Raw genomic sequence first — 27149 nt, 5'->3', positions numbered from 1 at the left:
CCTGTTTTGCGCGACCAATTTGACCCTCAACATCATCTCTGATCAAAAAACGTTCAACATAAAGGTTATTCGTCTCGTCGAAATGGTCAAGATTGCTTTTAGGCTCGTTTCCATCCGAGATTGTTTACCACCACAAAAAAGACCCGCAAGGTGCAGCCAGTTTAAACCAAACAGTTTTGGAAAGTTCAGACAAAATCAATCCGAATTTGACTAGAGTTTTGGACGTGAATCCAAGCATTTTCCTTGCATGGAAAGTCCAGCCGCCTCTTATATACTTAAGGGGTGACGGCCAATTGAACAACACACAATCGATCAATTCATCTACCACTTTTTACCTTTTATCTTTTTTCCTTAACCCTAGTTTTTCTTCTTCCTCGTTCTTTGTCTGTTCTTCTTATTGCAGGGCGGCGAACCTCGAGGCCCTAGGGACGGTCAGGCCGACCTAGGGCAGCACATAGCCGCCGCACGCCCTGATGGGGTCCCTCCCGGGCGTGTGGGGTTTCGGGTCTTCAAAAGCACCCGCCGGATTGCCTACGTACCGCGCTTCCGGACGGGTCTCCTTCGACGTGAGCTGCGGTGAATCACCCTCGGCGTTGGAGGTACACGATGACGTGTTCGTGTGCGAACACACTTTTTGGCGACTCCGCTAGGGAAGTGTGTTTTCACACAAACACGTCACCGTGTACCTCCAACGCCGAGGGTGATTCACCGCAGCTCACGTCGAAGGAGACCCGTCCGGAAGCGCGGTACGCAGGCAATCCGGCGGGTGCTTTTGAAGACCCGAAACCCCACACGCCCGGGAGGGACCCCGTCAGGGCGTGCGGCGGCTATGGGCTGCCCTAGGTCGGCCTGACCGCTCCTAGGGCCTCGAGGTTCGCCGCCCTGCAATAAGAAGAACAGACGAAGAACGAGGAAGAAGAAAAACTAGGGTTAAGGAGAAAAGATAAAAGGTAAAAAGTGGTAGATGAATTGATCGATTGTGTTTGTTCAATCGGCCGTCACCCCTTAGATATATAAGAGGCGTCTACTTCCCGTGCAAGGAAAAGGCTTGGATTCACGTCCAAAACCCTAGTCAAATTCGGATTGGTTTTGTCCGAACTTTCCCAAACTGTTCGGTTTAAACTGGTTGTACCTTGTGGGTCTTTTTTGTGCTGGTAAACGATCTCGGATGGAAACGAGCCCAAAAGCAATCTTGATTGTTTTGACGATACAAACAACCTTTATGTTGAACGTTTTTTGATCAGAGGTCATCTTGAGGGTCAAATCGGTCGCGCAAAACAGGCTATCCCTCGCGCTACCCATCAGACAGGGTGTCTGGTGGGGCGCGCCAGTTTTTGCCTCCTGACAGGGCTGTATTCCGATGGCTCTAACTTTTGCATATAAACTCGGATTGGAACGACTTTTATATCAAAATTGATCGTTTCGACGAAACAAAGACAATCCATGTAGATAATATTTCCATTTGAGGTCGTCTTGGGGGCTTAATCAGCCAAACTGTACTCTGAATATAAGATCTTAGTACTTTGAGCATAGTTTCGGCCTTCGAGATGAAATCGGACTGCGATGACTCAAACTTCAAAGATGTTCATATCGACAATACGGAACTCTTTCATGAATATCACTTCTACATTTGAGGTCATTTTAAATAAGTTATTGACCGTGCCAAAATCTGGTGTCAACACATGCCCCCCTATTTTTCGGCAAAGTTTGTGTGCCGAAAAATAACTTCCGCATAGCTTGTTCTAAGGACGATGTCAACACTCCATCAGCCATTTTGCATGTTCTTAGGGCGACAAGTATATATCGGCCATTGCTTGTTTGAACCTGTTGATGCAAACTTGGGTGAAAACTTCTGAGCTTCTATAACAATCCGGTGATAAGGTTCCATAGATCAAAACCATCCTTCGAACCATATTGTTCACCCTTTCGCTAGGATTTTGCAGATAATCAAGAATGAACTTTCTCCAATCCTTACTTCGCCTGCATAAAAGTTTCATTAGTGGCCGAAGTGGTGGGCTTCGATTCAGCCTTACCTATGTTGACAAGACCTAGCATCGGCTATTGATAGAAATGCAATACACCATGGTTAACATAGTAGCCGGACGCTTGTTGTGCCAACTCTTTCAAATTGTCATGCCTAGATATATGAACAATTTCAAAGCAACCCAAGGTAAATCTTGCATCTAGACATACCAAAAGATAAACTATAAGTGATCCGTCAAAACATTGATAACCCTTGGATATTTGTTGCACTACTAATAACGAATCACCGGAAGCCTCAATATGTATAGCACCTATATCAAGGCAAAGCTCCAATCCGAATGACAATGCATATTCGGCTTTAATGATTGTGCAAAAATATTATAAGTGGCCTAAGGCTTCACAAAATAGCTCCATATGGAGATAAATAAGCAACACCAACACCTTGGCCATTGCCACAAATTTACCGTCGAAAATAATATCCATAGTACTAGAAAGACAAGGGCAATATCAATGAACATGTACCTCTTTTTGGCCTCTAATTGAACTAAGGACGATGTTAGGATACTACATCAGCCACGCTTTGACATATTCTTAGGGCGATAGATAAATACCGGCCATCAACATAATGCCCATGTAGAATTCAGTCACCAAATCATGTATAGCCGAAATAAACAAATGAAATAGCAATCAAATATTTCGGCCCTTTGGATTAGCAAGAAAAAATGTAGCTAATAAAATGTATAGAGATTTGGTAATACCCTCTCATGATGCAGAAAATTATGTCGCTTCCATGGATTAAAATAATCCAGGGAGGGTAATTTATCATACCTGATGATGAATTCCATGGCAAAGGCATCAATGGTATGGTTGAAGAATATGGATGATGTGCTAACCGAAGATTTTGATGGGGTGATGCAAACCTTCGGCTTAACTGTTTTTGGCTTCCATCCTTCTCTTTCTTCACTTTTGTAACACTTGTCGCAATAGAAGGTTGCACATCACTTTCATTTTGACTGCTCCTCTTCGGAACCCATGCCATGTTCTTCTTTTTCAGCTCTTGTGCACTAAATTTTTGTAATTCCTTCTTTCGCCAATACGATAAGCTGAGTGGGCACCCCAGCTATGATTTTGTTTGAAGCAATGGCAACTCTTTTTGGGCCTTGTGCACCCTCAACTTCTTTTCCTCAGATTTGGCACTCTGATTTTTATCAATTGATTGTTTCACTTCTTTGCCTTTTGTAGCCAATGTCAACACTTCAATTGGCTCTTTGTTATTTGAGATCAAATCTGAAGTAGCACACTTACGACCATCTCTTTTCACGCGGTAAACTTGCTTTACCACCTCTTTTTTCTTCCTTGAGCTCTGGACCGATTCCTTATGATTGAAACGGTCTTTGATGCGTGATTGTTCAAATGTTGATCTTCTTGGAGCTGCATAGTATTGGTGAGATGGTCTAGAATAAGATGGAGAATGTGCCCTTGTACCATACCTGTCCCATGATGAATATGTATCTATATGAGCATAGGGAGGCATCCACGACATTGGCATTGGCGGCCCAAAATAAGGATATGAATATGTTGCATTAAAATTATCACTTTGCCAATATCAATCCTCATATTTGCGCCTTGGGGGTGATCTTGGTTTCTTTGCATGATTTGGCCGATAAGCATTCTTCTCTTCACTCATCTTTTGATATTTATCCAATAGTTCAGCAAAGGTGACTTTTGATCTCTTACACTTGCACTTATTTCGGCCTTTGTTTTCTTTTGGTTTGCTTTCATCGATCATTGGATTTGCTTGCTGCCCCCCAGTCCTTGGCGTCTCCATTGTAGCTTCAATGGAATTTTCGCCCTCAAGATTATGTTCATTATGCTCTTCAACAACTTCTTTACTTGAAACCTTGATCCCATCACATGTAGTTTTTACATTCTCTTTAAATGGATCGGCTTGAAGCAGCCGATGCAAAAACCTTTTGCCCTCTGGACCAATCGGAATAGACTGGTCATCTCTTGGTGTTTCAACAAACTTCAATCGTCCTTTTTCAATGGCCGATTTAACTATTTGCCGAAACATGTTGCAATCCTCAAAATTATGTTTGGACGAATCATGCAACTTACAATACATTCGTCCTTGGATTGATGGCTTAACATGGTGATCGAGAATTGTAATGTAATTATTTTTTAGCAACAAATCAAATATTTGATCACACATGCTTGAATTGAAGGTATACTTCTTGTTTTCTAGCCGATCTTGCTGTTTGAACGGCTTTGGAGATAAGCAAACGAATGGTTCAGATTTGGAATCTCCTCATTCGGCTGTGAATTGTGTTTTCCACTCTATCTCCGATGTCTTCGGATAAGATATTGTATTAGCATCGGTTTTCTCAACATAATTTAACCTTGGCTTTAAATTTCTAAAATAAAAATAGTTAGAACATACATGTCTCAATTGAGACCAAGTGCAAGCCAAGTACGAAATAATCAAAGCTACCCAAATAGATATGAACTTTAGATAAAGCAACGGGGAAAGCTTTGGCTGCAATAATAAGTCATTATCGGTCTTTATAAATGGCACAATTGGTTGACCGATATGTTCTAAAACAATTTTATTGCTAACAAGTAAATTACCCTTCTTCATTGGTCTTTCAAAATTACCTATGAGAATTTTTCTAATAGATGCATCAACAATAAAGTTGTGACCAAATCTGAAAATAGGTAAATTACTCGCTATGCATACCTCTTCAAATACGTTGGGAGAGCATGATGGTGGTGTGACTTGAACAATATCTAGCTTCATCTTTGGATGACTCTCCAATGCCTTTTCATCATCTTTTTCTTTATTCCGTGCATCATTACACTGAAGAATTTTGTCGGCCGAACTTTGTTCGGCAACTTGTTCTTGTCCTTGAAGCTTGTCAATTTCTACGGCACGAAACTCATAGGGCAGAAAGTAGGTTCCATTAACTTCAGAAAAATCAAGCACCTTGTTTTCCTATGCTTGCCATGCCCTTTCTCAATAATTCTTGCCTCGTTGGATTTGATGGATTCAGAATATATACTGCTTGATTCGGCTTTTTCAATCAAAGCACTTTCATGTTCCGAATCATCCTTATTTTCATTGATAGTACCAATTGGCAATGCTTCTTTTATCTGATGCAATTCTTTTTCTATTTGTTTCTGACGGCGAGCAGCAAAATTAGCTTTAAGCTTTTTCTCAATTTCAGCCCACTCCGGATATGATTGCCACCCAATGCTTTTAGATTCTTTCGGCAATGATACACGGGTGTTGCCGAAATTTTGCAATTGTGTAGGGGGTGTATAATATGATGTAGTACTAGGTGAAGGCATATGCATTGTTGTAAGACCATACTTTTGCTCGCCAATTTTATCAATTGGCAAAGATTCATCTTCTTGCAAAACTCTAGCTTTTATTGTGGCATAATCAGGAAATAGCCCCTTTTCATGTTGTTCAAGGCAAAGAGCACTAATTCTCTTATTTTGGGCTAAACTCTTCAATGCAGCCACCACTACCTCATCTTCTACAATGTTGGCACAACCGCTCATGTAAAATTTACATTCATTCGGCTATAACCAGGAAGGTGTGAAGCCGAATTATGAGCATCTACAGTTGTGTATGGCGCCGAAGAATTAGTAACATGAGGTGTAGCATATGACGATTGAGAGTAACTGGACGAATAGCCACTAGTAGCATGGCCAATTCTCTCATTCATCGGCATGGTTGGATTATTATATTGCACATTAGCTGCTGATGAATAAAAGGGTGAAACGCTTTCTTGTATGACATTGGAAATTCTAACTTGGGGTGTTTCAAATTGATTAATCGAACTCATCATGTTGCTCATCGGCATATGAATTTGCTGGGTTGCCGATGCGTGTGAGTTGGGATACATATGGTGCATGTTACTAATATCATAAGAAGTTGAAGTATATAAATTACTTTGAATCGGCCCTTGCACGTAGTTAGTTGCATGATTGAAAAAACTAGGGTTGGCCGATAGAGTATACTCATTAAACGATCTAGTAACACCATATGAATTATTTGCATCTACATAAAGGGATTGGGTATTCATATTACCTTTGTAGACTGCAAACCCTAGATGACGATCTCTTTGTAGCAAGAACGGGCCGGAGACCATTCGAAGCTTCGTCCCCAGCGGAGTCGCCAAAAAGTGTGTTCGCACACGAACACATCACCGTGTACCTCCAACACCGAGGGTGATTCACCGCAGCTCACGTCGAAGGAGACCCGTCCGGAAGCGCGGTACGCAGGCAATCCGGCGGGTGCTTTTGAAGACCCGAAACCCCACACGCCCGGGAGGGACCCCGTCAGGGCGTGCGGCGGCTATGGGCTGTCCTAGGTCGGCCTGACCGCCCCTAGGGCCTCGAGGTTCGCCGCCCTGCAATAAGAAGAACAGACGAAGAACGAGGAAGAAGAAAAACTAGGGTTAAGGAGAAAAGATAAAATGTAAAAGGTGGTAGATGAATTGATCGATTGTGTGTTGTTCAATCGGCCGTCACCCCTTAGGTATATAAGAGGCGGCTGGACTTCCCGTGCAAGGAAAAGGCTTGGATTCATGTCCAAAACCCTAGTCAAATTCGGATTGGTTTTGTCCGAACTTTCCAAAACTGTTCGGTTTAAACTGGCTGCACCTTGCGGGTCTTTTTTGTGGTGGTAAACGATCTCGGATGGAAACGAGCCCAAAAGAAATATTGACCGTTTTGGCGAGACGAACAACCTTTATGTTGAACGTTTTTTGATCAGAGGTCATATTAAGGGTCAAATCGGTCGCACAAAACAGGCTATCCCTCGCGCTACCCATCAGACAGGGTGTGTGGTGGGCGCGCCAGTTTTTGCCTCCTGATAGGGTTGTATTCCGATGGCTCTAACTTTTGCATATGAACTCGAGTTGGAACAATTTTTATATCAAAATCGATCGTTTCGACGAGACGAAGACAATCCGTGTAGATAATATTTCCATTTGAGATAGTCTTGGGGGCTTAATCAGCCAAACTGTACTCTGAATATAAGATCTTAGTACTTTGAGCATAGTTTCGGCCTTCGAGATCAAATCGGACTGCGATGACCCAAACTTCAAAGATGTTCATATCGACAATACGGAACTCTTTCATGAAGATCACTTCTCCATTTGAGGCCATCTTAAATAAGTTATTGACTGTGCCAAAATCTGATGTCAACATGTTCATCGGGAGGGGTGTGGCGTACCGCAAAACGGGACTCCACGGGATACTGTTCATCTCCACCGTCGACCTCCTCCAGCCTCTGCAGTCTACTTTTCACCCACTGTCGACCTCCTCCAGCCTCCACCTACGACTGTTCATCCACGGGCTCCTGTTCATCCAGCCTCCACCACGCGCTACTCCAGTGGCTACTGTTCAACCAGCCATCTCCACGGGCTCCTATTCAACCACCCCTCCACGGGCTACTGTTCATCCACCCCTCCATCGGCTACTGCTCAACCAGCCCTCCACGGGGTCGTCCTGTTCATCCAGCCCTCCACGGGGTCTTGTTCATCCAGCTCCAACCGGCTCGATCGATCGGGGTCCTGTTCATCCAGAGGCAACACCATGAGGTCCTGTTCATCCACCCCCACTGGGAACTGTTCATCCAAACCCCCTAGCAACGCTCACTGTTCATCCAGAGGCAACATCGATCAGTTTCATTTAGCAGTAGTAGCGAAGGAATCGCTCAACCGGGTTCAGTTAACAGTCATCGATCGATCACTCGGGTTCAGTAACGCGTAGCCTGCAGTGCAATCGCTCGGGTTCAGTAGGCGAACGCCTCGCTCGGGTTCAGTTATAGAGCCCAATGCCTCGCACCCACGCACGTGCGTGTACAAGAGAAACGCGCAAACCTCTATGCATCGCTCGGCCCCGACCACCCACCGTAACCGGGAACACCCCGATATTTTCCTCGCCCTCGCTTCTACCACGGTTTTTTCCATCATGGACAACCCAAAGAATGTCATGCAGCTGCGTCTTCAGCCTGCCCAAGACAAAAAGCCCATTTTCTGTCATGATTTTCTGTCATAGAAGTAGGAGCCCACCACATCTATGATGATACCGGGTTTTGTCACAATTATCATCATAGAAGTGTCATAAGTATGACAAAAAAAATTGCTCGGCCCAAAATGTCACGGATGTGTCTTTTTTTGTAGTGTCTCCCTTCAGCGCTGATGATTTTGCGGCGATAGCAAGAGAAATGCGCCCGCTAGCAAGCAAACTAGCTGAGGACACCAACCTGTCACATTATCAGGCGGTTTATGATGCTGACAACAAGAAGGTCAAAGCGCCGATCCATGAATCCCAGGATCTTACTCCTCCAATTCGTAAGTATACTTTTGCCCCTGACATTGACCCGTCATCACTTATTAGTGACGAGGCTGTATTCAAGGCTTTGACCGGGATCAACTAGACAACCTCTGACTTCTAGCCAATGGGTAAAGAGGAAGATGATGAACCTGTGCACAATGACCCGGAGCCCTCTAAAGGTCAAAATCAGTAAACTACAGGCTGGCTTAGCATCTGTTAGTTGAGATACTTTACCAAAACACTTACTCTTTTGGGTCGTCTGTTGCCTTGTAATAGGCTAGCTTGAAAACAATTATCTGCTATGCCATCGCGCATGTTGATCTGCATAACACTTATGAACCGTTTTGATCTTATTTGACGATCCGTTGTTTATGCTCATAATCATTATCAACTTTGCTTGATGCATACAAATAGAGCACAAGTGCCTTGGCGGTTTACCCCAAGGCAGGTCATAATGCCCCATATAAAAAACCATTGGTGACTGCATTGTCCATAACCAGGGCCAGTTTATCAAAACCTCATATAATCATAAAAATAAATATCATACCTGTGATACTTATGCGTATTGCCGGCTTACCATGCCATATGTAATAAGGGTAACAGTCCCAACTCAGAGCGCAACGCTCTGTGCAATTTATTCATATTGCCGGCTTACAATGCCATAGACAGCAAAGGGTGACATCCCCAATCTTTAGAGTACATGACTCCAAACATATGATCATCATACACTGGCGACTTATCGTCCAAAACCAGGCCGGGTTAATAAAACACCGGATATTATCAAACAAAGACCAAGGCATCATGGCCTGAATCAAGTTTTAACCATATATCAATATGGTACGAACAGAAATCATCAAAAAAAAGATTCAAAGGTAATAGAAAACAGAAAACCAAGGCATTCAAAGGCTGCCAAGCCTCAACAACAAGTGTTATTCAAGGGATGCACATCCACTGAGTTACTCCTTAATTCAAACCTGTCAGTCGGGCCTCACATGACCAATCATTGTTTTAACTTTCACAAGTTCAGGGTCTTTACAAGATTGACTGTCAAGCGTACAATGAGTCATTCCAGGATTACCTGGTCGGAGTGGCAAGCGTACAAAGGCAGGATAACCCGGATTTTTGCTGAATACACCTGGCGTCCAAGCCTATTACGCGGGACAACAAAGCTCTTGTTTATTTAACAAGAAGCCCCCAAGTAATATTTCGATCCAGGCGTACAAGCCGGACCAGTAGGGTAGTCAGAGCTATGCTCAATGAGCAGGAAGCCCCCAAGTATTTTGCAATCAAGGCGTACAAGCCGGATCAAAAGGTAATCATAGCTATGCTCAATGAGCGGGAAGTCCCCAAATAACCTTATGAAGTAACAATAAAGACTCAGATTCTCATAAATGAAACTACAAAGGTCCTGAATCATCAGGGATGCCAACTTTATTATACTAACCATAATATATACATTGGTAAAAGTATGTACATCACAAGAGCCGGTGGCTCAGGTGTAATAAGGTCGAAGATGAGCAATATTCCACGGCCGATGGGTCTCCTCCTCCGACGCGCATGAGTCCTTGTGGTCTCGAACATCGATAAGGTAGTATGACCCGTTGTTCAGATTTTTGCTAACCACAAAAGGCCCTTCCCAAGGTGGGGATAACTTGTGCATGTCAGTTTGATCCTAGATGAGCCGGAGCACCAAATCTCCTTGAAAGGTCCTGGTTTTAACCCGACAACTGTGATAAGGACGCAGATCTTACTAGTAAATCACCGAACAAGCCGTCGCAAGGTCACGCTCTTCATCCAACAGTTCAACAGCATCCTGACGTGCTTTCTCATTATTAGCTTCATCATAAGCCGCCACACGGGGTGAATCGTGACGTATGTCACTAGGGAGAACCGCCTCTGCTCCATAAACCATGAAGAAAGGCGTGTAACCCGTGGATCTGTTGGGGGTGGTATTGATACTCCAAAGCACTGAGGGCAACTCTTCCACCCAACAACCCGGTGTCCTCTACAAAGGGACCATAAGCCGGGGTTTGATACCTCTCAAGATTTCTTGATTGACTCTTTCAGCTTGACCATTAGACTAGGGGTGAGCCACCGACGATACATCAAGCCGGATATGCTCTTGTTGACAGAACTCTTTCATTGCACCCTTAGACAGATTAGTACCATTATAGGTGATGATACTATGAGGGTATCCAAAATGAAAGATCACCTTTTTGATGAACTGAACCGCCGTTGTTGCATCACATTTGCTGGCCAGTTCAGCTTCTACCCACTTTGTAAACTTGTCAACAGCTACCAGGAGATGCGTCTTTTTGTCCTTGGACCTTTTAGAAGGTCCAACCATATCTAGCCCCCAGACTACAAACGGCCAAGTAATTGGAATCATCCTTAATTCTTGAGCCGGCACATGAGCTCGTCTTGAAAATTTCTGACAACCATCACATTTACTAACCAGATCTTCCGCATCAGCATGAGCCATCAGCAAATAAAACCCATGAAGAAAAGCTTTAGCAACGAGAGATTTAGAGCCAGCATGATGACTGCAATCTCCTTCATGAATCTCCCTTGGAATTTCGCGGCCCTCCTCAGGAGAAATGCATTGTTGAAACACTCTTGTAACACTGCATCTGTGTAGCTCACCATTGACAATAGTCATTGACTTAGACCTCTGGGTTATTTTCTGGCCAAGGTTTCATCCTCAAGTAACTCGCACTGGGTCATATAAGCCAAATATGGAACAGTCCAATCAGGAATAACATGGAGAGCCGCCACCAACTGTGCCTCCGGGTCAGGAATTGCAAGATCTTCCTTTGTAGGCAATTTGACTGATGGGTTATGCAAAACATCGAGGAAAACATTAGGGGGTACTAGCTTGCGCTGAGACCCCAGCCGGCTTAAAGCATCGACGGCTTCATTTTTCCTGCGATCAACATGCTCCACTTGATAACATTTGAAATGACCAGCAATAGTGTCAACCTCTCGGTGATAAGACGCCATGAGTGGATCCTTTGAATCCCAAGTTCCAGACACTCGCTGAGCCACCAAGTATGAGTCGCCAAAACACCTCACTCGACTTAGATTCATCTCTTTAGCCATCTAAAGACCATGGAGTAAGGCTTCATACTCAGCTGCATTGTTAGTACAAGGGAACATCAACCGTAAAACATAATAAAATTTATTACCTCGTAGGGAAGTCAATATAACTCCAGCCCCCAAACCTTCCAATTGCCTAGATCCATTAAAGTGAATAGTCCAATATGTGATATCCAGTTTATCCTTAGGCATTTGCAATTCCATCCAGTCATTGATGAAATCCACAAGTGCTTCAGATTTTATAGTTGTCCGAGGCATATACTTCAAGCCATGGGGTCCAAGCTCAGTGGCCCACTTAGCTACCCGACCCATGGCTTCTCTATTTTGAATAATATCTCCCAAGGGAGCAAAACTAACCACAGTGATGGGATGACCAAGGAAATATTGCTTCAACTTGCGGCTAGCCATGAACACGCCATATACCAACTTCTGCCAATGTGGGTATCGCTGCTTAGACTTAATGAGCACCTCACTGACATAATAAACCGGCCTTTGAACCGGATAGTCCTTGTCTGACTCCTTCCTTTCAACCACAACTACCACACTAACGGCTCTGTTGTTTGTAGCCACATATAACGGCAAGGGCTCCTTCTCAATAGGAGCTGCAAGAACCGGCGGTTCATCTAGTTGTCTCTTAAGCGCCTCAAACGCCTCATTAGCAACATCACTCCAAACAAAGTCATCTGTCTTCTTCATCATTTGATACAACGGGATGGCCTTCTCTCCCAGGCGACTTATAAACTGGCTCAAAGTTGCAATACGACCCGCCAACCGCTGGACGTCATTGATACATGCCGACTTAGCCAAAGAAGTGATAGCCCTGATTTTCTCCGGGTTAGCTTCAATGCCTCTCTCAGAAACCAGGAAACCCAATAGTTTACCTGCTGGCACGCCGAAGACACACTTGGCCGGGTTCAGCATCATTTTATAGACCCGGAGATTGTAAAAGGTCTCTTTCAAATCATCTCTCAAAGTCTCCTTCTTCCTAGATTTCACAACAATATCATCCACATAGGCGTGAACATTGCGTCCAATCTGGCCATGAAGGCAATTCTGAACACACCGTTGGTTAGTCGCCAAGGCACTCTTGAGCCCAAAGGGCATAGACACATAGCTGAAGGCTCCAAAGGGAGTGATGAAAGTTGTCTTCTCCTGGTCCTTAACTGCTATCTTGATCTAATGATAACCAGAATAAGCATCCAAAAAGCTCAAACGCTCACAACCCGTCGTAGCATCAATTATCTGATCAATACAAGGGAGAGCAAAAGGGTCAGCCATACAGGCCTTATTAAGGTTGTATAATCCACACACATACGCCAAGTTCCATTTTTCTTAAGTACCAGCACCGGGTTAGCCAACCACTCAGGATGAAAAACTTCAATGATGAACCCTGCCGCCAAGAGCCAGGCCACTTCTTCACCAATTGCCTTGCGCCTCTCTTCATTAAAACGACAAAGGAATTGCTTGACCGGTTTAAACTTTGGATCCACATTAAGAGTGTGCTCAGCGAGTTCCCTCGGTACACCTGGCATGTCAGAAGGTTTCCATGCAAAGATGTCCTGATTCTCACAAATGAACTCAATGAGCGCGCTTTCCTATTTTGCATCCATATTAGCACTGATGCTGAACTACTTGGATGAGTCGCCAGGAACAAAATCAACCATCTTAGTGTCATCTTCCGACTTCAACTTCAACAAGGGGTCATTCTCTGTAGTTGGCTTCTTCAAAGGTGTCATATCCGCCGGGTCAACCTTGCCTTTATAAAACTTTAACTCCTTAGTGGCACAGGCCGAATCAGCATAAGCAACATCACCCTCTTCATAGTCTAGAGCAATCTTCCTATCACCATGCACCATGATGGTGCCCTTATGACCCGACATTTTAAGCTGCAAATAAACATAACATGGCCACGCCATAAACTTGGCATAAGCCGGCCGCCCAAACAAAGCATGGTACGGTCTTTTGATCTTAACCACTTCAAAGGTTAATTTCTCAGCTCCGGAATCATGGTCATCTCCAAAGGCCACCTCCAGGGTTATCTTACCCACTGGATACGCCAACTTACCAGGCACCACCCCGTGGAAAACAGTAGAAGACGTATTAAGATCCTTGCCACTCAAATTCATACGAAGAAAAGTCTCATAGTAAAGGATATTGATGCTACCGCCCCCATCCATGAGCACCTTTGTAAGCTCATACCCTCCTACCTGAGGAGCAACTACCAATGCCAATTTACAAAGATTGTCAACACGAGGCGGGTGATCCTCCCGACTCCATACAATAGGCTGCTCAAACCACCTCAAATAATGAGGTACCGCCGGCTCAACTGAGTTCACCGCCCGCTTATGGATTTTCTGATCTCGCTTGCACAGACTTGTGGTGAACACATGATATTGACCACTATTCAACTGCTTTGGATTGCTCTGAAAACCAGACTGCTGTTGTTGATTCCCTTGTCCGGATTGCTGATTAAAACCACCTTGACTGCCTTGGCCCTGAAAGCCAGAGCTTGAACCGCCACCTCCGAAACCAGTTCCATGAGAGCCGGAACCTGAACCACCGTGCGGGCCATGATTGTTCTAGAAAAATTAGAGTTTCTATACTCCCTCATGATGAAGCAATCCTTCCATAGATGACTGGCTGGCTTATCCTGGGTTCCGTGCTTTGGGCAAGGCTGATTCATCATGGCCTCAAGGTTAAACTTCGACCCTCCAAACTGGGGTGCTGGCGTTTTCCCCTTATGACACTGGTTATTACTATGCGCATTGGTGTTAGCCATGAAGTCTAAACCGCCGTCCGCCTTACATTTACCGTTTCCACCTTGACTCGTCATGTTATGATGTTCCTTTGCATTGCCACTCTTCTTCCCTTTCACAGTCTTCTCCTCATCAAACTCAGGGTCTTTAGTGCTATCAGAGCCGGCATACTTGACGAGAGCCGCCATGAGCTCCCCCATATCATTGCAATTACGCTTAAGTCGCCCCAATTTCTGCTTAAGGGGAAGAAAACATCAGTTCTTCTCCAACATCAGGACTATTGAACAGGCGTTGATACTGTCCGATGAGTGTATAAGAGCTGAGATCTGGCGCACCCAATTTGTTGTTGACTCACCTTCACCTTGGACACAAGAGTCCAAATCCAGAATCGACATAGGCTGCTTGCATGTATCTTTAAAATTTTGAATAAATCGCTTTTTCAACTCCGTCCATGACCCAATGGAATTAGCGGGCAGCCCTTTCAACCAAGTACGAGCCGGCCCATCCAACATCATGGTGAAATATTTAGCACATGCAGCATCACTAACATCCAGCATCTCCATAGCCATCTCATAGCTCTCAATCCAAGCCTCTGGGGGCTGACCCATCGTGTAATTAGGCACCTTGCGAGGGCCTTTAAAATCCTTAGGCAAGCGCTCATTGCGTAAAGCAAATACTAAATATGGCACACCCAAGGTTCTAGAGGTCACTCCTGCCTTGACAGACGCTGACGGATAAGCCGGAGATTGCTGTTGAGCCGCCGACTGAGCTGCCAACTCCGCCTCATGCCGCGCTCTGCCTTGGTCCACCAAAGTCTGAGCATCATTACCAGCGCGCCGGGTCAGTCCGACGAGGTTGATTGCGGTGCTGCTCACTGCTCGATACGGCCGACTCATCAATGTGCCTGCTATAGCTCCGGCTTGGACGTGGGGTTGAGTGGATCTGATAACGACTGCATGAATAAGCCGCCTGTTGAGACACCGTTGTCTGAAGAAGCTCTTCGGCTCTTCGTATTTCCATCGCCGCTGGCGACTCATCCTGAACTGGGAGAGCCGCCAATCGAGTAGCCGCAGCTATCATGTTATCCAAAGGATTAGAATAATGACCCGGGGGTGTCGGAATGTGCTGAGGAGGGGTCAAATTCAAACGTGGGGGGTCTGTAGCACATGGTTGAACTGGCGCTCCAACCGCCGGTGCCTCAACGGCCCGATCCACACCAGGCGGGTTAGTGGTTCCTGCCCCAGGCGTGTTGAAAAGATTCCTCACATCATAAACCGAGGTGAACAGCTCATATGTCTTCTGTTAAAGACATCGTTTGATGCGTCCCAGTCCAAGCTCAAGCAAAAATTCTCTGCTTGAAGCCGTTCTGCCTCCCTCTCCAAGGCAGCTCGCTCCATCGCCATCCGGGTGTTCTCAGCGTTCAGATCCTCCTTGCCTTGGGCTATCTCATCACGTAACTTTGCAACGCCTGTGTTATGTTGAGTTTGGTTCGCCGAGGCCACCTCCGTCGTTAACAATGTTGCCAGAGCATCCATCAGTTCAGATAAAACTTGAGCCATCATTGTCGTCGCTGAACCGGAGATCATTGCTGTCGTAGTTGAAGAATTCTGCCCTGGCTGTGTATTGGCCATGAAGATTGTAACCCAATTCAGCGACTCGTAGGGGTCTGAAATACTGTCACCATCGAAACAGTCCCCAAGCCCACCATCCTGAACCTGATACATGGAATTGGTCTCACTGGTTGAGGACTCATCGCCTGAATAGACGGTCGTCTCACCACCGGATTCAGATCCTCCTTCTAGATCCACTCCTTGAGTAAAGTGAACAAAGACATGCTCCGGGGCGCTTGAACCTTGTGCGGGTCGTGCACGCTAAGCCGTCTCGACGATGTTGGTGCAGGTGTCCGGCTCAGCTTCCGACTCACCAATCTTGTCGATGAAGACATGAATTCCACCGAAGGGGACCCGCTACCCGTACTCGATTGAGCTAGCCTCGGGGCCCCAGCCCGCGGCGTCGATGTAGAGCTTGCCGCGACGACTCTTGGTTATCCGGCCCACAGTGTATCCCTTGAGCCCTGCGAAGCTGCCCTTCAAGAACTCGAAACCACCGTGCGCTGGCCCCACGGTGGGTGCCAACTGTCGTGGAATTGTCATGGCAGATGCCCTAGCATGAGGACTTAGGTGTGGAGCCATCACGACGTGGTTAGCTTGAAGGGGTTAAAACGGGACAAGGGACGCAGAGAGTTTTACCCAGGTTCGGCCCCTCGCAACGGGGTAAAGGCCTACTCCTGCTTTAGGTTGTATTGCTTGGGTTTCGGTTACCAGGGAGCGAATACGCTTTACCTAGTTCTCAACTTATTGTTTCTTGCCCTAACCCGCGCCGGGTCATCCCTTTATATACACAAGCTGATGTCGGCGGCCTACAGAGTCCCGGTCGGCTCATACACAACGTGTCCGGTTCGGTGACAAAACTAATCTTTCCTTAATATACAAGTTAAATATATGGCGGTTTATGCCCGTGGGCCTCAAGTCTCCTCCGGGTCTTGGGCCTTCAATAAGCTTGCTTCATGAACCACCATCTTCAATATCTTCTTGGGCCTTCTCATTATGAACTGTCAGTGGTATGACCTGGCCCCTCCTGGGCGGGTCATACCCAATAGTTATATCCCCAACAAACGTGTTGGCCTCTCTGTTGAGCCTAGGTAGTACTAGGTGTGTTGATCAGCCGAGGGCGGACATGACTTGATGGTGTGTCCGACCGGAGTTAATCGAGCGTGGTGGGTAAGTTTGTGCACCCCTGCAGGGAAGATTGATCTATTCGAATAGCCATGTCCACGGTAACCGATGCTCGGAGTTGTATCTCGATCGATACAACTAGAATTGGATGCTAAGGCATGAAGTGGATATGATGGCTACGGGATTGCTTTCTCGCAGGGAGCCAGGAAAGGATCTCTGGGCGTTAATGTTACAACATACTTACTACTACTATGATATGTTATTCTTATCTCTTCTGATGTTGCAAGATGCTTGAAGATGCTAGTCTTCGATAGGCTAGGCTTTCCCCTCTCTTCTGGCATTTATGCGGTTTAGTCCATAGATACAACCCTTTCATCTGATATTGTTGCATACTTGGTATAGATCTGATGTAAGTCTTGCGAGTACTTTGGATGAGTACTCACGATTGTTTTGCTACCTCTTTCCTCCTCTACCCGATTGTTGCGATCAGATGGCGTCAAGGAGCTAGATGCCATCACCGACGACTACTACTACCCCGAGGGTGCGTACTACTATGTGGAGGCCACCGACGACAAGGAGTAATTAGGAGGCTCCCAGGCAGGAGGCCTTGCCTTTTTGGTCGATGCTGCTTTTGTGCTAGCTTTTTAAGGCAAACTTGTTTAACTTATGTCTGTACTCAGATATTGTTGCTTCCGCTGACTCGTTTGTATTCGAGCTGATGTATTGTGGCCCTTGAGACCCCTGACTTGTAACATAAAGCTTGTATGACTTAATTTGTATTTAGAGTTGTGTTGTGATATCTTCCCGTGAGTCTCTGATCTTGGCCGTACACATTTGCGTGTATGATTAGTGTAGATTGAATCAGGGGCATTACAACATGCCAATGAGCCGCCGCGCCCCCTCGGCCACCACACCCGCGACCTTCGCTCGACATTGAGGCGGTCGAAAAGGGGATGTGCACGCGGAAAACGGTCGCAGGAGTGGGTACATTTGGCGTCGGAGAAAGAGGAATTGCAGCGGAGGAAGGTGGGGATTTGGCAGATAGGAACCCTAAAACACATCGGATCCGGTAAATATAGCGGCGGAGCCGGGGTTTTACGGGCTGGCCATAATAGACTACAAGTATATTATGAGAGTAGTCTATTATGAAATTTATACAAGTAAAACCCAAGGCCCGTAAAAAAATGTATACAAGTATATTATGAGAGTAGTTCACAAGTATATTATGAGAGTAGTCTATTATGAAATGTATACAAGTAATGTTATTTTAGTGCTTTATAGCTTGTGAACTACTCTCATAATAGACTTGCCATGCAAAATTAGTTTAATATTGAAATGTATACAAATAATATTATTTTAGTGCTTTATAGCTTGTGAGCTACTCTCATAATATATAAGGGCAATATATGAGAATTGTTTTTTGGGGGCTTATGGACAGATTTATGTACACATGTCAAACACCCTAAGCACTTGGATCACATTAAACACTTGGCCTCATATGAAATGGAAATGTGATGGTGACGATACTTGGTCATCATCAAGGAATAATTAATCATAATGCAAGTTATGTGGAGGAGACTGATGCGGTGCCTGAAAACCAAGTGCACAATTTGTAGGAGCCACACATGTTGTTACATCGGCGATGTAACGACTGCATACATGATAAATGCATGGTTCCTGCCAACTTCAAACCGTTCATAATTGAAGAACGTGTGATTTCATAATTTTCATCAAAAAATGAGGAGGAGAAGTTTTCTTGAGGGTAAAAAGTGACGTGGAAAAGTTGTTAGATCCAATAATTCAAATTCCATAAATCATGAAATAGGACAGGGAATCAAATTTTTAAAAAATGGCATCTCATATTGATGCTGCCATTATACTATTGTGTGTATTGTATTGTATACTGGTTCCAAAGTCCAAATGTACCAGACTGTCTCGCTCCATTATTATTACCAGGCCGCTATCTTTTTCTTTCTCTTGTCTTGTTTTGTTTTGGTAATAGCAAATTGCACACTTTCCTTTCGCCTCGTCATTTCTCCTCACTTCCTCCTCCTCCCCACTTCCCTCTTTTGGCTTAGCCTCCACTCTTCCCACCCCCCGATCTCGCCGGCGCGCGGCGGCGGCGGCGGCTGCGGCTCGGCGGCGAAGATGGTGGGCAACGACAACTGGATCAACAGCTACCTCGACGCCATCCTCGACGCCGGCAAGTCGGCCATCGGCGGCGACCGCCCCTCCCTGCTCCTCCGCGAGCGTGGCCACTTCTCCCCGGCCCGCTACTTCGTCGAGGAGGTCATCACCGGCTACGACGAGACCGACCTCTACAAGACATGGCTCCGGGTATGTGGTCCACGCCGCAAGCACGAATCCTACCCTTTTGGATTTCTGTGCTCCGCTTCGGATTTGTTTGATCGGTCTGCGGGGTGTGTCGCAGGCGAACGCGATGCGGAGCCCGCAGGAGAGGAACACGCGGCTGGAGAACATGACATGGAGGATCTGGAACCTCGCGAGGAAGAAGAAGGAGGTGAGCTCTGCTCTCTTGGATTGTAGTAGCTTCCTTGCGTGAGATTCTATTGGGCTGGGTTTGTTTTCGACGATTCTGCACAGAGAACGGAAAGCTCCAGCGAGTTATTAGATCGGTCTAGTTTTGCTCAGAAGTAGCTGAAGGCTGAAAAGAATCAAAATATGTCGTGTGGTGTAGGTGATAGTTAGAAGGCGGCAGATCTGTTCTTCGTGGGTACTGAAGAAATATAGGTACTAGCATGCAAAGAATGGTGGGTAGAATTGGTGCATCTTTTCCTTGAAGCTTGAGCTATTTATAAGACAATATGTTCGCCTACTACAGCTATGATACTATGTTATAATTTGATGGTCCTTGGATTTTTAATGTCGCCTGTACCTTATAATTAGTATGTGAAAGGTGTCGCTTGATAATTCATGCACAGTTATGAAAATACCTTGCACAATTCTCATATTTGCTGGAAACAAGGGGAGTTCTGTGAATACGCGCTAGCTGACACAACAAGACATGTTGAATCTGCGTATCCCTTTCTTAAGATCTATTTTCTATGTGCCTGAAGTAGATAACTTTGTACATAATACTCTAGTATACCACCGGTTTTCCAGCTAAGTTCAGTTCAGTTACAATTTTATTTTTACTTTCTGGGTAACTACCCAATCCACTTATTTAGTTCTACTACATTTTATATCAAAGAGTACTCTTTTTTAAAGGCCAATATTGGACCGTGTCCACTCTCTATAATTCTAGCGGTCTAGCCTCTCCTGCGTCAGTCATATATATGTTCTGATATGCAGTTAGAGAAAGAAGAAGCTTGTCGTTTGTTGAAAAGGCATCCAGAAACCGAGAAAACACGAATTGATGCTACAGCGGATATGTCTGAAGATCTCTTTGAAGGCGAAAAGGGAGAAGATGCTGGTGATCCATCTGTTGCCTATGGTGATAGCACCACAGGGGTCTCACCCAAGACAAGTTCAGTTGACAAGCTATACATTGTATTGATCAGGTACGGAGAATATTGTTTCAGCATAACCACCAGGAGCAGATAACATGTCAATCTCTTCATAAGGCACATTCTATTATCTGATGCTGAATATAATATACTTAACCAGATAGGAGGAAGAACATTCTTCTTCCATACATTCAAAGTAACCTGTACCATAGGGACCTCACAATGATGCACCAAGTTTTTTTTTTCTGCCTATCCATAATAACAAGGTGTTCGCAACAAATCGCTTTCTTAATGAATAAATCCTTGGAAACAAAGATACATTAAGCAGCAAAACTTAATTATAGTGATATCTCTTCTTCGTGACACTCAAATGGACAAAAGCCCCTCCTGTCCCTGAGCACTGTCACATTATAGAAATTAACTGCAAGGGATTATCTTGCTTTGATAATTGATACCCTGATTCTGAAGATTACCTTTAAACCGAGGTGGTGAGGTGTAATGCTTGTGCATTGCATTCATGTCTCCCCTCTGGGTATTCACAGATCTGAATTATTGTGTTATGAAATAGTCTGGTCGCGAAGGACGACCATTTTCCACTCTGCACATCTTCATTTTTTAGGAAAGAGCGGATTGACAATTTTTAACTCGTATTTTGTTTCTACATATAAATTTTGTTTATATTTTTATATTGCTAATGAATTTCTGCAGCTGTGCTGGCTTTTAGGCTGTAAATCTGCACTAGAGCTAGGATTGCAAGAACTAATGTTTTATCAATTCATCACATGTTTGAAAGCCTTTGAAGCATTGTTTGTAAGGTGTCCTGCCTTGGACCCTTAGGCGATGCTTAGGTGGCAAGGCGCCCTGGCAGCGCCTTGCAATTATGCCCGCTTTAGGTGCTTAGGCGTCAGGGCGGTTGGTGCTCGCCTTAGGTCGCCTTACCACCTTATAAACAAATGCTTTGAAGAACTTCACACTCTGGCAGAATAAATTTAGCTTCACTGCTTTATAATCCATCCTTTGGACAAAGAACCGATGGCATGGTTGTTTGTCAGCTGTACAACTGTCAAATGAAGTGGCATACATGTTTGTGTTGAATTGTAATGTATGTTAACCATTCATGTTTTGTGCTGCAGTCTCCATGGTCTTGTCCGTGGTGAGAATATGGAGCTAGGCCGAGATTCAGATACTGGTGGCCAGGTAATGTTGGCACGCCTAAGTAGTACACACATGATTGATTGATTGCTTGCATGATTGCAGTTGCACATAGTGGTCCAGTTAGTACATTATCTTGTATTAACTCTCATCTCAAATTGAACTTAGTACAGTATATCAATATCACAGATATTCCCAACCTTTTACAGTGCAGAGTTTACTCTAGTGTGTATCCTAAGGAGAGTTGCTTTTGTAGCCTGGATTCATATTTTCCTTTGCGTTTAAATAGGCTCTAGATAACATCTGATGCTTGTTTTCCAGTTGCAATTAAGGCCCACTGGATCGAGGGTTTGATGTTTTCCTTCTTTTTCTTTTTGTGTTTAAATAGGTTCTTGGTAAAATTCAAACTTGCATTAAGCTTCTCATCACACCCCATCCTGTTTTTTACCTTACATATGGGGCCTATATTCTCTATTTCATGTTTCAAGTGCATAATGTTTTTTTTATATACCATTTTGTAGGTCAAATATGTGGTTGAATTTGCTAAAGCATTGAGTTCGTCTCCTGGAGTTTACCGGGTTGATTTGCTGACAAGACAAATTTTGGCACCAAATTTCGATCGTAGTTATGGTGAACCTGCAGAAATGTTGGTTTCAACAACCTTTAAAAATTCCAAACAGGAAAAAGGAGAGAACAGTGGTGGATACATCATTCGGATACCATTTGGACCAAGAGATATGTACCTAACTAAAGAACGTCTATGGCCTTTCATTCAAGAATTTGTTGATGGTGCACTCAGCCATATTGTGCGGATGTCAAAAACAATTGGTGAAGAAATCGGCTGTGGGCATCCAGTCTGGCCTGCTGTGATTCATGGGCATTACGCCAGCGCGGGAATAGCTGCTACCCTGTTATCAGGAGCACTTAACCTGCCTATGGCATTTACGGGACATTTCCTTGGGAAAGATAAACTGGAAGGCCTTCTCAAGCAAGGGCGACAATCAAGGGAAGAAATAAATATGACATACAAAATAATGCGCCGAATCGAGGCGGAGGAATTGTCTCTTGATGCATCTGAAATTGTTATTGCTAGTACTAGGCAAGAGATAGAAGAGCAGTGGAACTTGTATGATGGTTTTGAGGTCATACTTGCAAGGAAGCTTCGAGCAAGAGTCAAGCGTGGTGCTAACTGCTATGGGCGTTATATGCCCCGTATGGTTGTGAGTACACAATCCCCCCCCCCCCCCTCTTTCACAATATTCACAATAGTTTCTAATTATGGCAACTGTATTTGTAGTTTAAGGTATTATCACCGGCTTTAGTTTTTACTTTGCACGCATTGTCTATTACAATTCCTTAACATACATATCTTCCTATTCCTGGCTGTGCAGATAATTCCTCCTGGTGTTGAATTTGGTCATATAATTCATGATTTCGATATAGATGGTGAAGAAGAAAATCATGGCCCAGCCTCTGAGGATCCGCCTATCTGGTCTCAGGTCACTTTTACTAGTGTAACCTTTGTTCAGTAATTATTTAAGAATAATTGTTTCTTCCTGTTAAGCTTGTATTTCTAAGTACTGATAATTCATGCATGTCCAACTGATGGCAGATAATGCGCTTCTTTACAAATCCTCGGAAGCCTATGATTCTGGCTGTTGCCCGTCCATATCCTGAAAAGAATATAACAACACTTGTAAAGGCATTTGGTGAGTGCCGCCCACTGAGGGAGCTCGCGAATCTCGTAAGATTGGACTTGATCATCTTGATTTTATGTGGTTTATTTCCTTATATGTAGTTTCTGAATGATACTATCCTTTGTTGTGTAAACTTCTAATTTTGCATTGTAGACACTAATAATGGGTAACCGTGAGGCTATTTCAAAGATGCACAACACGAGTGCTTCTGTCTTGACATCTGTGCTTACACTAATAGACGAATACGATTTGTATGGTCAAGTGGCATACCCCAAGCATCACAAGCACTCTGAAGTTCCTGACATTTACCGTTTAGCCACAAGAACTAAGGTATGTTGTTCATGATGCGACATGAATACACTTGTGCTAGCTTGGCCATGCTTCTTTCATGTTCCCTTAGCATACTTCTATTCACTTATTTATTATGTCTTCTTTCATGCCTGTGGATATGCATAAATGAGAAAAAATTCAAATAAAATGAAGAGTGGATTCTTGATTTAATGATCTGACCGTTTTATTTATTTATTTATAGTATAGTGTGGTAGAGTTCATTGTTGCTTCTGTTATTGTCCTAGTTACATGGATGCTGATCATCTATTCTTCAGGGGGCTTTTGTTAACGTGGCTTATTTCGAACAATTTGGCGTTACCTTGATAGAGGTCAGAACTAGAGAGACTAATTTCCAGTTGCAGCAATTTACTTTTCAGTTTCCTGATTAGAACCAGTATTTTATATCCATGAGTAGGCCGCTATGAATGGTTTGCCTGTTATTGCTACAAAAAATGGAGCTCCTGTTGAAATTCATCAGGTACGTGGGCCTTACACTTACGTGTGCCATGCTATTAACGTAAACAAAAATGCATCAACTCATTTCAAATGGGCATCACTGTGTCTGCTCTCTGGTCGTTTCTTATGCAGGTGCTCAACAATGGTCTCCTTGTCGATCCACATGATCAAAATGCCATTGCAGATGCACTGTATAAACTTCTTTCCGAGAAGCAACTTTGGTCAAGATGCAGAGAAAATGGACTAAAAAATATTCACCAATTTTCCTGGCCTGAACATTGCAAGAATCACCTGTCAAGGATATTGACTCTTGGCATGAGATCTCCTGCTGTCGGTAGTGAAGAGGAAAGGAGTAAGGCACCTATATCAGGAAGGAAGCATATCATTGTTATTTCTGTAGACTCTGTTAACAAGGAGAATCTAGTGCGGATCATCAGAAATGCGATTGAGGCCGCACATACAGAAAACACACCGGCTTCAACTGGTTTCGTGCTGTCAACTTCGCTAACAATATCAGAGATATGTTCACTGCTAGTATCTGTAGGCATGCATCCTGCTGGTTTTGATGCTTTCATCTGCAACAGTGGGAGTAGCATTTACTATCCTTCATATTCTGGTAATACGCCAAGCAATTCCAGGGTTACACATGTAATAGATCGAAATCATCAATCACATATTGAGTATCGTTGGGGAGGAGAAGGTCTAAGAAAGTATCTTGTGAAATGGGCTACTTCAGTGGTTGAAAGAAAGGGAAGAATTGAAAGGCAAATGATTTTTGAAGATTCAGAACACTCTTCTACATATTGTCTTGCATTTAAAGTGGTCAATCCAAATCATGTAAGCTTTACATTTTCCCTAATCTTTTACTTCATGGATCGCCTTATCTGTGCTTAATATTTTGTGGAAGTTCCTTCACAATGTCTCTAATGTGATGTTCTCTCTCCCTTCATCTAGCTGCCTCCCCTAAAGGAGTTGAGGAAGTTGATGAGAATCCAGTCTCTCCGTTGTAATGCGCTGTATAATCACAGCGCTACCAGACTGTCTGTAACTCCTATTCATGCGTCACGTTCTCAGGCAATAAGGTTTGGCATTTTCTTTTGCTGATTATTTGTCTGCATTTATCAGTTTACCTTGTCACCATAGCATAGTTTCTTATTCAGAACATTAAGTGCGTGTTTGCAATAGGAGAACACCAAATGGCAAGTTCTTTCAATACAAATGCGGATTAGGCCCGCTTTTGGTTGTAGTTTTATTTGTACCCAATCTTTATGAAAGGGTGTATGTGTTTGCATACCAATTTTCATCAATTAGAGAACAGGGAGTATAGGATATTTCCCGCCTTAAAATCGAAAAAAGGTATAGCATTCCCTCTGGAATTAACAATGCCGGGAATCTTATATTAACTACTCCCTCTGTAAACAAATGCAGTGACCTAAAACGTCTAACATTTGTTTACAGAGGGAGTATTTAAAGCAAGATGATATTTGGAATAGATGGCTATTGTCCCCCTTAAGCAGTTGGCCACCTGCCCATGCCTGTAAAGTGTAAACTATCTTAATCCTGCTGATTGAACTTTTTGTTTCTCTAGGTACTTGTTTGTACGGTGGGGGATAGAGTTGCCAAATATCGTGGTCATGGTTGGTGAAAGTGGTGATTCCGATTACGAAGAGCTGCTAGGGGGTCTCCACAGGACCATAATCCTGAAGGGCGACTTCAACATTGCCGCAAACAGAATCCACACAGTCCGGAGATACCCCTTGCAGGATGTCGTTGCACTGGACAGCTCCAACATCATCGAAGTCCAGGGTTGCACTACCGAGGACATCAAGTCTGCCCTGCGTCAGATTGGTGTACCGACACAATAACATCTTGTGTTTGTGTACCGCAGAAAAAAGGAAGAAGAAAAGGAGAGGAAGCCCGAACCAAACCGAGCACCACTGTTTCCATACTTGATGGGAATGCCGATTTTGTTTGTAGGTTGTAGAGTGTGGGTGTGGTATATTCTCGAGCTGTGAATAACTTCCACCTTTTGTTTGTACTATTCACAAGTTTTGAAGTGGACAATATCGATAAATGTAGTGGGAAAACAAATGTGAGCAGAAAAGTCATTCGGGAACGAGATACCCCGAAAATACAGACAAGGCGGAGCCTAAATGGATGAACTCTGTCTTCTCGTTTTACTGGCCGTCTTCTGATTTATGTTCTTGAAAAGAACCTTCAAGTGTTCTATACAAAATTTATACTATTCAAATGTCGGTTTCCCAATTGTGCTTGCTGTACTATTTCCTGTTCACCTGCAGCAGCTATTGTGTTAGGGCCCTTGTCTTTTTTTTGTTTGAGACAAGTTAGGGCCCTTGCCTAACCAGCCCACGTAGAGGGGCCTGTCGTTGGGCCAACACAGGTGCTTGGTGGCCAGCTGCAAGGCCAACACATGTGCCTGGTTCATCCTGTTCTTCCTTTTGGTGTAACTCTTCCTGTAATTGCTACAATCTCCTCTGGTGAAGTGACTAATAGAGAGAGAGAGAGAGATCGTAGCAGGCTCTTATCATCTGGTATCAGAGGCCAGACACCATTCCTCCCCTTGCGCTGCCCCAGTTCGTGGAGACTAGGCGTCTTTGTCAACCTCGTCCACATCTGGAAGCCATGGATCCGTCTGTCAAGAAGTATTTCGAGCGGTTGAAAGCTTTGTTTTCTGTACCAACATGAAGGCCATCAGGCCCAACACCGCCGAGCCAACACCGCCGAGCTTGACGACCTGGTCGCTCGACGCCGCTCGGTGAGGAAGGACTCGATCTGGCTGCTTCCTCCACTACCACAACCCCGACCCAACGGATACCCCTGTCGTGCCCCATAGCTGCCTCGTTGGTGTGGCTCTTGCCACATCATCGACCACCGGCGCGGTCCTCTTTGGCCGCGGCGACAAGATCGTCGGCATCGCCACCCCTCCGGTCCTCCCCGACATGTTTTTTCATGGAAATATTGTTGCACCCATGCGTTACACAAAGAATGTAAAAATACATCTATTTGGTTCACTAAGGTAGTTTCATGCGTGGTAAATTCCCACACATGAATACAAGACTGCGAGTTTTAGCTTGACTTGAGGTCAACTCTAGGTCCACATGTGGC

At 44.4% G+C, this 27149-nt stretch overlaps 1 protein-coding gene across 1 annotated transcript; it reads left to right on the top strand.

The window, feature by feature from the left end:
• The first annotated feature begins 18942 nt into the window (after window positions 1-18942).
• LOC123136523 (probable sucrose-phosphate synthase 2) lies at window positions 18943-26203 on the top strand. Its single transcript, XM_044555920.1, has 13 exons — window positions 18943-19258; window positions 19353-19442; window positions 20234-20442; window positions 21522-21585; window positions 22062-22760; window positions 22932-23039; window positions 23153-23284; window positions 23391-23567; window positions 23843-23896; window positions 23983-24045; window positions 24156-24860; window positions 24978-25105; window positions 25612-26203. Exons 1-13 carry the CDS (start codon window positions 19070-19072, stop codon window positions 25886-25888), a joined length of 2895 nt encoding a protein of 964 aa, XP_044411855.1. The 5' UTR covers window positions 18943-19069; the 3' UTR covers window positions 25889-26203.
• Window positions 26204-27149: the final 946 nt, after the last annotated feature.

The sequence above is a fragment of the Triticum aestivum genome, chromosome 6B (assembly GCF_018294505.1).
Source record: "Triticum aestivum cultivar Chinese Spring chromosome 6B, IWGSC CS RefSeq v2.1, whole genome shotgun sequence".
Classification (NCBI taxonomy): Eukaryota; Viridiplantae; Streptophyta; class Magnoliopsida; order Poales; family Poaceae; genus Triticum; species Triticum aestivum.
Note: the sequence above shows the minus strand (reverse complement) of the source record. Positions and strands in the feature narration are given on the sequence as shown.

Excerpts from the sequence above, each read along its gene's own strand:
- LOC123136523 (XM_044555920.1), top strand. The coding sequence starts at position 19,070 with ATGGTGGGCAACGACAACTGGATCAACAGCTACCTCGACGCCATCCTC. Across the intron at positions 22,761-22,931 it reads GTTATATGCCCCGTATGGTT|ATAATTCCTCCTGGTGTTGA; the intron begins GTGAGTACACAA and ends CTGGCTGTGCAG. Across the intron at positions 23,568-23,842 it reads GTTTAGCCACAAGAACTAAG|GGGGCTTTTGTTAACGTGGC; the intron begins GTATGTTGTTCA and ends TCTATTCTTCAG.